General features: G+C 41.3%; 1 protein-coding gene across 1 annotated transcript in view; it reads right to left on the bottom strand.

Annotated features, from left to right (window-relative positions):
- The window catches only part of HEXA (hexosaminidase A (alpha polypeptide)), a 28,323-nt gene that overhangs the window by 17,602 nt on the left and 297 nt on the right, over positions 1–10,424 (bottom strand). Inside the window, exon 2 of the mRNA XM_005882839.1 lies at positions 10,187–10,418. Within this exon, the coding sequence (XP_005882901.1) occupies positions 10,187–10,418 (232 nt within the window). The remainder of the gene's footprint in view (positions 1–10,186; positions 10,419–10,424) is intronic.

Genomic DNA, 10,424 nt, shown 5'->3' with positions numbered 1-10,424 from the left:
CTATGGATGAGGACAGTGGGTGGGGAGTGAGGGCAGAGGGTGGGGTGGGAACTGGGTGGAGGGGAGTTATGGTGGGAAAAAAGAGGAACCAATGTAATAATCTGAACAATAAAGTTTTAATTTTAAAAAAAAGGGAAAAAAAAAAGGACATTCTAACCTGGCTGGAAGTTGTATGCCCTGGGGACCTGGGAGTCAACCTTGGAGAGCGGACCATTCTCATTCAAGAACTGCCTATTATCATGGAAAGATTAACTATCTTCTTGCCCAAATAATGGAGTCCCACCCCAGCCTGCATAGCCTACTTCCCCATGCCTGTAATCCCTACTTCCCCATGTAATCCTTGTCCTACCCTATATAAGCAGTTGGTTTTTGGTGGGCTACAGAGCAGATTTTTGTGGATGACCTGCTGCTCTCCCACACTGCTGGCATTATTGGAATAAACATTGATATATGATTCAAAAATAAAATATAATAAAATAAAAAAATAAAAATAAAAATGCATACTTAATGTTATCTATGCATAATGATTATGTTACATGATAATCATGTATAGACAAACAGTAAAATAAAATAAAATAAAATAAAAAAATAAAAATAAAAATGCATACTTAATGTTATCTATGCATAATGATTATGTTACATGATAATCATGTATAAATGACAAACAGTTAATGTAGAGATTACTTTTATACACCCAAACCTAGTATTTTTGGGACTGGGGTGGAGATGGTAAGAAGATATACGGGCATACAGAAAGTACCTTTTTAGACACTGCTCTGAAAAGGGGTCCATAAATCTAAAGATTCATGACTTTTCACTTTTCTGGACAGAACAACTCATTGCTACATTAGGGTATCTGGAAACTGTCTTTACCTCAATGCACAATAGCCTCTCCTTCCACCAGACCTTCTCCTCCCTCAATCAAAACATTTCTATCATATCAATGTGTTTAATTCACAGGATCTTAGCAGCATGGAGAAAACACATTCATTTTGGTTACAAATTGGCATTTGGTTTGGTTTCTGGAGCGGAAACTAGGAAAGTCAACCCAGCCTTTGGCACCTTCCCACTCTTTCAGGTCTACCCAGCCCTATATGTCCTTGTACTTGCCTAGGCTGGTGCCAATGTTACTGGTTCTCCATGTCCACTTTGTTCCCCTCCCTCTAACCCCTTTATATACATAACATCCAGGCTTCCTTTCCGGATACTCAACCTAATAAAAACCCTTGAAATAATGCATTTTCCACTCATTTTTTCATTCCAACCAAAATATATTGAGCACTTACTGTGCATCAGGAACTATGCTAGGTGCTGGGGCAGTTAAAAAGAAAAACAAGCCCTGGTCCCTGCCCTTGAGGAGCACACAGTCTAGTGGGAGAGACAAATACAAACAACAGTTACAAAACAGCGCGATAAGGACTACAGTAGATATTATAGCTATCTCCAAAAAGGGAAGCAGGCTTAACCTTGGAGGGAACCTCTGTCCAGGAACCTTGAACCCCGAGTTGGTGTTTGCCAGGCCATCAAGAGGAGATGAGGTACTCCAAAGCCTGGGAAGCAGTTAGTGCAAAAGTACACTAGTGTGGGTAGGGAAAGAGGCAAGGCCCCCGCTGTCAAACTTCTTATCCCAGTAAAGCAGGAGTCTGAGAAGCCAGCTGCCTGAGCCTGGAGCCCCTCCATAGTGCTGCTGAATTCAGTTTGGACCATGGTGCATCCTCCCGAGTCCCAAGATTGTGCATCCTCCAGAGACGTCTAATTCCTACTCAGAAGTGCAACTGGTCCAGACCACAGATGAATCCTGGATGCTCTTCCTTCCGTCTTCTTTTGTAAAAGTTGTAGTTAAAAGTTTTCTTTTCCCCTCTACTTTTAAAACTTGATGTATTCTCCTCCTCTTCCCCTATGACCACATTGAAAACATCTCCCTATAATTATACACTCCAAGAGATAACCTGGTTAACATATTGCACAGTGTTTCAATTTTTGAGAAGACATAGATTATTAATTTTTAAAACAAAAAGAGAGCCTAATACATATTAGTAACTTTTTTCCACTTACCAAAATGATCTGCAAATCTTTTAATATCAACATATATAAATCTACATCACTTGTAGATGCTGAATAGAATCCCATTTTTGAGATATACTTTAAAGATTTAAAGTCCTAACTTCTCTCCTCTTTGTTGACATCTGGACATACTTTGAAGTTTTTGACATTATAAACAATATCTAATAAATAGTTGTGTGTATCCTTTTTAAAAAGTGTTTGTGAGAGATTTCTGTAGGAAAATTCCTAGAGGTGAAAATGTTAAGCCAAAGATATGAAAGATTTTTGTTTCGATATTGCCAAATTACTCTTCTAAAATTATTGCACTGATTTATATCTGAACCAACATATGTGGGCCCATCTCTTCAAATCCTTCCAAAACTAGACTGTCTCAATGCTTTTTCATTAGTGCCAGCCTGATAAATATATCATTTTAAAATTTGTATTTCTTTAATAATGAATAAATTTGAGCACTGCTTTGTATTTACTGGCTGTATTCTTTATACTTTTTTTGGTTAATTTCCTTTTATTGATTTGTAAAGGTCTTTCTAGATTTTAAACTTGTCTTCTAAGGTTGTAAATATTCACTCTATTTTGACTTTTATTCTATCATTCATTCATTCATTCATTCATTCATTCATGTTCATTTTCACCTGAGGATGTTTTTCCATTGGTTTTCAAAGAGAATGGAAAGGAGGGAGAGAGGGAAGAGGAAAGACAGACAGAGAGAAACATCAATGTGAGAGAGACACATAGATTGGTTGCCTCCCGCCCGTGCCCTAACCAGGGCTGAGGACAAACCCACAACCCAGGTAATCAAACCCGGGATCCTTCTGTGCAACGGCCAACACTCTATCACTGAGCCACACCGGCCAGGGCATGACTTTTATTTTTTAATCTTATGGGTTATTTCGCTTTACTTTTATGCAGTGAAATCTGTTCATTTCTTCCTTTATGGTTTCCTTTATTTGCTGGCTTAGCAAGTCCTCCTCTACCCCTAGGAGTATATGAATAGTCTCCTTTATTTCCTTCTAATATTTTTATGGCATACCTTTTATCTTTAGATCTTTAACCCACCTGGAATTTCCTTTTGTGATTGATATGAGGTAAAGATTTAATTTTTTTCTAAATGGATAATAAGCCATCCCTACCCATTTATTGACTAATCTATCTTTTCACTTTTAACTGGAAATTCACCCTTTATCACATATTAAGTTCTCATGTATATATGAACTCTTACTTATTTCTGGAACTTATTTTCTTGGCAATCTTACAGGCAGCGAAATCTACCATGTCATATTTCTATCACCTTTTGTCACTCTGCCCAATATATAATTGCCTCTGCTCATTTTTGGACCCACACTCCCATTCCTGTAAGTGTTTGCTCTCCTCCACAAACCACCTGCACTACATGTCACCCACTCCCACAAACCTTCTAGAATCTTGTTCCACGGTTATTTAACTATCAAATTATTAGTCTTTTCTACTTCCTCCTTAACAGAAGTTGGCTCTCCTAGGAATGCTACCTCTCCTACAAGTCATTCTGAGGCAGCTCCTTCTCAATCCTCGGGTTGGGATCTGGGGTTGCTGTCAGGCCTTTTAGCATCAAGTGAAAACAAAATAAAACAAAATAAAAACGCGCCTGACGTGTGGCTCAATAGTTGAGCATCATCCTATGAACCAGGAGGTGATGATTCAATTTCGGGTATGGGCATATGCCTGGGTTATAGGTTCAATCCCCAGTAGAGGGCGTGCAGGAGGCAGCCGTCAATGATTCGCTCTCATGATTAATGTGCCTATATCTCCCTCTCCCTTCCTCTCTGAAATCAATAATACATTAAAAAAACAAATCACACAAAAATGCTCTTCTGTGGCTCATGCCATCCAGCTGTAAAATCTTGAGCCTCTCCTTGTCACAACAGTCTGCAACTTCCTGGTTACTTCTTTATTTACCCAAGATTCTAAAGCTTGCTATTATCCCAGATGATTTTAATACTCAAGAGGAAGAACTAACCCACATTCTGGCTTAGCAGTTATCCAACACCTTTTTCCTCCTCACCCCCACCCCCACATGGTCACCTTTTGGAAATTCTTGTCCCCTGGAAGTGCTCCAACTCATTCTCTCAAGCTTCAGTACCATGCAGCTGTTTGCTAGAAACTAGACCCCTCACACTTAACAGGTCCAAAATCAAACTTACTTTTTATTATTCTCACCCCACTTCTAGCCTCTTAATCAGTATCTGTCTCTTTTCATTCCATCCTTCCTCCCTTCCCTTCCTCTCCTGCTGTTTTCCATCTTTGTCAGTGGCAGCAGAAGACATTCAAATTGCTACATCATAAATCTGGAGTGTTTCTCAGATGATTTGGGTCTACTTCTCTAGCTTCAGAAACTGCTGGCTCACCCTGGAACTGTGTGCTTCAACCATACTGACCTCAAGTTCCTTGAATATGGCATGAAAGCTTCTTTCCTGAAGGCTTTTCCCACATGCAGTTCTTTTTATGTGGATTACTACGTCCACCTCCACCAACTCCTACTTTCAGATCTGATTAGACAGCTCTTTATGGAAGCCTCTCAAAATGTACCTACAAATGCACACACACACTTGGGTCAGGTGCTCCCAAAGCACATTGTACCTCAATTATCAGCAAAAATCACACTTCTTTGTATGTCTGAATTCCCACTTCCAGAGACTGTAAATTCTTTAAGGATGGGGGCAGTTCAATTAATATTCTTTGGACCAGAGCTACTGACAAACTATAGTTACTTAAAATCCTACTGGCACTAAGATGGATGGAAGGAAAGAAGTCAGCCAGAAATACTACTGGAATATTGATAATGATGGGCCAGGTATCAAAATATTCATAGCCTGAGTGCTATCGATTAAATAATTAGATGTTAGAAGTAATTAACACTAGAGTGTGATTCAAATCGCTATTTGGTATAATACTTGATGAAGACACTTACGAGTCGATTACCCCACGATTGTACAGTAAAAAGAGCACAATATCTGCAGACAGACAGGCCTGACTGGAATTTTTGCTCTACTCCTGCCAGCTGTAACCCTGGATATGTCATTCAGCCTCTGTGAGGCTCAGTTCTGAAGGATGGAGATAATACCAACCTCACAGAATTGTTAGGAAGATCAAGGGCATAGTATACAGCAAGTGCCAAACATTCAATAAATGCTAGTTTCTTTCCATTTTCTACTTCCATTTTCCCCATAGGTCAGGGGCTGGGGGCCTTGTGGGATAACCATACCATTAGCAGCAACTTCCCCAAGGGCATTTCATGAACTTCTTTCAGAAGCCTGAAGGCTCCATGACTGTGTGATGCCACCTTGTATAACAAACAGGCTGACACTCAACATATAAGAGGAACATAAGCTTGGAACTCTGAATCTGCCTCAAACTAGGACTGTGGCCCCAGTCAAAAGATCAAAGCTACTAATGTGGGATCCCAGTACTAGTTACCATCAGGACAAAGTCAAACAGGACAGAATTAAAAACTTTTCATCCAGTGTACCTGGTAAGCCATTTCCCTTGTTCCCATTCCAAAGCTTTACAAAAGGGGAGGCTGCTTACTGACACCTGAGCTGGCAAATGCCCAAATTTCTACACCTGAGCACACATGTCCAAAGCAAAGAGCTCTACACTATAGCCAAACCCCAACTAACCTCAAATGTGGCCACAATGATAGCACACCACTATTGGCTGGAGATCAGGATTGAGTGCATTTCAGGAAGCTTCCAGTGGTCGCCAACCGGTGGTCCACAGACCATTGGTGGTCCGTGAGGTCCAAAAGGTTGGCGACCGCTGGTTAAGCAATAACAGAAGCTTAAAACAGAAGCAAAGGAAATGAAAGAGAGAAGTTCTTATTAGCTAGAACCAGGAATAGAGAAGAGAAGCAAATCCGTTTCTATGACAATGAACTACAGACCATAAACCTTGAGGCAGATCACAGAAAACCATTCCACAAAAACCTCTCTCACGTCTACAGACACAACCTCCTCTCTTCAGCTGACCTTGCTGTCAGTGCCCCCACAAAGTGGGAGAAAGGTCCTACTTAATCCAACTGGTTAAACCTCTTGATGGTGCACACTGACTCTACTCTTATCACTTATTTCCAGGGCCAGCAGGGGAAATTTACAAAAATGCAGAAACATAACAGTGACCTTCTTCATTTCTAAAAGAAGAATTGGTTAGGCAATAAAACTTTCCTTCTGTATAATCAACAGGAAAAGGATTAGTTTTATGCCTTTAACAGGCTAATATATTGACAACGAGCCCCAGAAAGAGGCTGTATAGCTATAAGAAAAAAAAAAAAAAGCCTAAACCTGCTATTAGAAACAAAAACAAACCAAAAAAAGAAGGTACCAACAGGCAAAACTCTACAATGCCCTGCTTCACTCGTTTGGTGGTGAGGAAGTGGGTGAAAGAAGAGCAGGAGGGACACCACTAGACTGACTTTTTATTTTTGTGTTTTTTTAAAAAATCACTGAATTCTTCCTTCTACTTACATGTAAAGACATTCATCACTATCTCCTTGTTATCTTCAGAAATGTTTGGAATATAGGCAGATTATTTTAAAAGCAGCAGTAGCTACTTGGAAATTAAGCAGGCTGCCCCAGGGCACATCCTATATAATAAAAGCCTATGCAAATCAACCGAACTGCGGAACAACTGGTGGAATGACCAGTCGTTATGATGTGCACTGACCACCAAGGGGCAGATGCTCAACACAGAAGCTGCCCCCAGCCCGCAGGCCCCAGGCCAGCCAGGGCGGGTGCCAGTGGGGGTCCCCCAATCGCCCTGCCAGTTGCCCCACAGATCAGCCCTGATCGCCAGCCAGGCCTAGGGACCCTACCCGTGCACGAATTTTGTGCATCGGGCCGCTAGTAGTTAAATAAGTGACTAGTAAACATTCTCTGGCTGATTCCTGAATAAATCATGCTCCAGACCAAGTGCTCCACTATATACAGTCTTCAAGCAGAAAATACAAGGCAGGGGGATCAACAATGGCTCAAGGAGGATGTGAGGGCGATCTGGCTGCGACATCTGTCACCCCATTGATCGCCAGGGTTGATTCGGCTGATCTGGCTGGCTAGGCGGGTGTCCCCCTCCTCCCTCACCGATCCATGTGCGTCCCTCCCGAAGCTGCGCGCTCGGTCGAAGAGGACGACCTTCCCCCCAGAGGAGAGGACCGGTCTTCGGTCAAGGGTATACGAGTAGCTGCGCTCCCCTGCTAGAACAATGGCTCAAGGAAATAAGACTTGAATTTTTCATTAACCAGGCCCAGACTACCACACACACCTTGATCAAGCAGAGCTCCTTGGGCTCAGTACTATCCAGATTATCTAAAAAACGTTACAAATTAGTAGTAAAGAAAAAACCAGAGAGGAGAGGCTGATTGAGGCACAACAATTATTTTGCTCCTAAAAACTAGATCCTTTTACCTATCCCCTTTCCAAATCTTATTATTTCTCCTCCTTATGTGTCCCTCTATTCTCCTTCACAAGAAAAATAATTCTACTACAGAATTCTATGTTGCTTTCTTCCTCTTTTGCTTTTAAAAGAAGAAACTCAGTGGAAATCAAGTTAATGATAATTAACTTGGTCTTGTCCTTGTTATGGGAAAGGTTAAAATACACAGCCACTAGTCCAATTAGAGTGGAGAAAACCAATCAGCATTATTCGTTCTCTCCAGCCATTAAATACTATGGCTTCAATCAACTAGTTTCAGGGAAAGCAAAGAAGACAGCAGGCAAATGACATAATCAGATTTAGCCACTTAACCTAAAAAATTAGGGCTTTGTCAGTTCCATTAATCACCCAAAAAAGTATTTGGGCAACATTAGATGGGTGCCATCCCAAATGATCAGATCTTTGATTTGCAAACACAATGTGGCTTAATAACCAAAACACAGAACTAGATATCTAGAGCCTAAAATAATTCCATTTAACAGGTTTAACAATATGTAGCACACACTCTCCAGTTGACAGAAACACCTCTCAATGACAGGTAGCAAATCCTAAACATCTCCATAGATCACTTAGCAGCTGGAGAGCTATGGCTAACCCTTGAAGGTGAATTCAGACTAGAATGGAAACTCAGTACTAGACTTGTTTTCAGAAAAGGGAAGTATGAATCTCACTGAATTCGAGGTTCAGATCAAAACCAGAAGTTGTGCTACATTAAGAAAAACACTGGTCTACAACTATAAGGAAGTTATTCGGAGGAACGGGATGAAAAGCAGTTAGCTAAGATCTAACTTGCATATGTTGTTTTCTTTACTAAAATCAGCCCCCAGGAGAAATATACCCTTGTTTGGGCCTTGTTGATGGTACTTTCCTCTCCATAAATTCATCTCTTCCTACCCCCTCCCCAGAAATAGGATTATAGCTCAAGTCTTCTGAAAGCCTCACCAGAAAACTGTTTCAAAGGGAAGGCTCCATGGGAAGGACAACAGAGAAAGAAGTTACTCATATGTCTTTGGTAATGTTCATCCAAACCAGTTTTTATTATCTTTCAATTGATAAGAACTCCTCAACTAGTAGAGTAAATTCATTCACAAAAAGGTAATAAAATGAAATAAACATTTTATTTAATTTCTTATCTGTCTCCAAATCTATTTCATTAGGAATTTACAGCACCTTACTGTTACATAACCATGGTTTGTATTTTCTTGATTAAACTGTAGCTCTACTGTAATGGAGGTAAAGGCTTAATTTAGAAGTACAGGAATTATCCTAATTTATACAATAGTAGTAAACATCCTAATTACCTACCTTTTGAGCATTTTATAATACACTGTGTCCTTTTGCTTCATATTTCCCCACTTGGACTGTAAAACTTGAACCTAGGTCTTCTACTTTTCTTATAACATCCATAGTGCCCACCACTAGGATAGGCACAAAGCCAGGCCCTAACTGTTCTATATAAAACTAAACATATTTTGAGTGCCAATCCTGCTAGGCATTCTAATATTTGTCACAAAGGACTAAGAGAAATATGTGATATACCACACAACAATAGCAGGCCTTTTATCCTCCCAGCCTAACGCATTTCACCTTGATGCCAAGACTCTCTGTCATTCTCTAACTGCCATCTGCTTAATTACATGCTTTTAATTCTATATCAAATGAGAATTTTTGTGAAAGTAATTTAAGCACAGTTGAAATATCACTCAAAATGATGTTACCATATGGCCCAACCATAAATATGGTTTCCACTCATAACACCTACACGTCACAACCAGACAACTAGATTCCAGATTTTCAAAACTCTAAATTTTACAACCATAAAATAGAATTTGATTCTTTTGTGTTGCTGACTGCACTCATTAATTTGCTTTAAAATAATAATCTTCAAACACAATTTTCAGCAGCTGCCTTAAAGAAAATTGCTAACCCCTGCTAATTTAGATAAAACCAATATCCAAAGCACTCCAGACTTTTCATTTAATCCCACTTTATCTCCATTCCCCAACCTCATTCCTCACCACTCCCCAGCCCCCACCCTCATCACACATACCAGCCCAGCACTTTTGAGATCAATCATAACCCTCTGTGACTGCTCAAGCCCTGTACCCTTCCTGGAATACCTTCCTTTCAGTCCAGGCCCATTATATTCACCACCTCACTATAGGTGGTTGCTCAAAACTCATTTTCTTACGGAAGTGTTCTATGATTTCTCTCACGGTTTAAACATTTCCTGAACATGCTATGTGTCAGACACTGCCATGTAATTTTGCGTAGATCAATACATTTCTCACGTTTTGTTATACGAATTTTGAATGTCAGCTCTGGTCTCTACCCAGCCCTGGCCACAGCTTCACTAGGACCCTGTGACCCTTGAACACCGTAAGAGGGATCTCCTTAGATGTCCATTGGCACAGTAACTGTAGTCCTATAGCAGGCATTTTGGGTGAAATACAGTCCGAGGGCAGGAGTTCAGTGAAGTGAATGGCATTAGTGGACTAAACCTTGGGGAGGCTGGGACAGCCCGAGGGACAGGGCAGGAGAAAGTGGAGACTACAGGGTAGGGCAAAAGCCCGACGAAGGGCGTCTCAGGAAGTCTCTGGGGGCGTTGTCCCAAGGCAGGCAGCCTCAGAGCCCAGAACCAGGGGGGGCAGGGCCGGCTCACCTGTGAGGGCAGCACGTTGCCAAGACTCGGAACCGAAGAGCAGGTCACGGTAGCGCTGGAAAGCCTCGTCGAGGACGGAGCAGCCCGACTGCGCGGCCGATCTGACGTGGTACTTGAATTGGAAGCTGTGCGGGGAGATGGTGTAGTGCCAGTCGGAGGTCTGGATGTATTGGGGCCAAGGCCACAGGGCCGTGGCGGGCCCAGCGAACGCTGCCGCCAGCAGCAGCGAGAGCCAGAG

This window comes from Myotis brandtii, unplaced genomic scaffold (genome assembly GCF_000412655.1).
Source record: "Myotis brandtii unplaced genomic scaffold, ASM41265v1 scaffold74, whole genome shotgun sequence".
Taxonomy (NCBI): Eukaryota; Metazoa; Chordata; class Mammalia; order Chiroptera; family Vespertilionidae; genus Myotis; species Myotis brandtii.
Note: the sequence above shows the minus strand (reverse complement) of the source record. Positions and strands in the feature narration are given on the sequence as shown.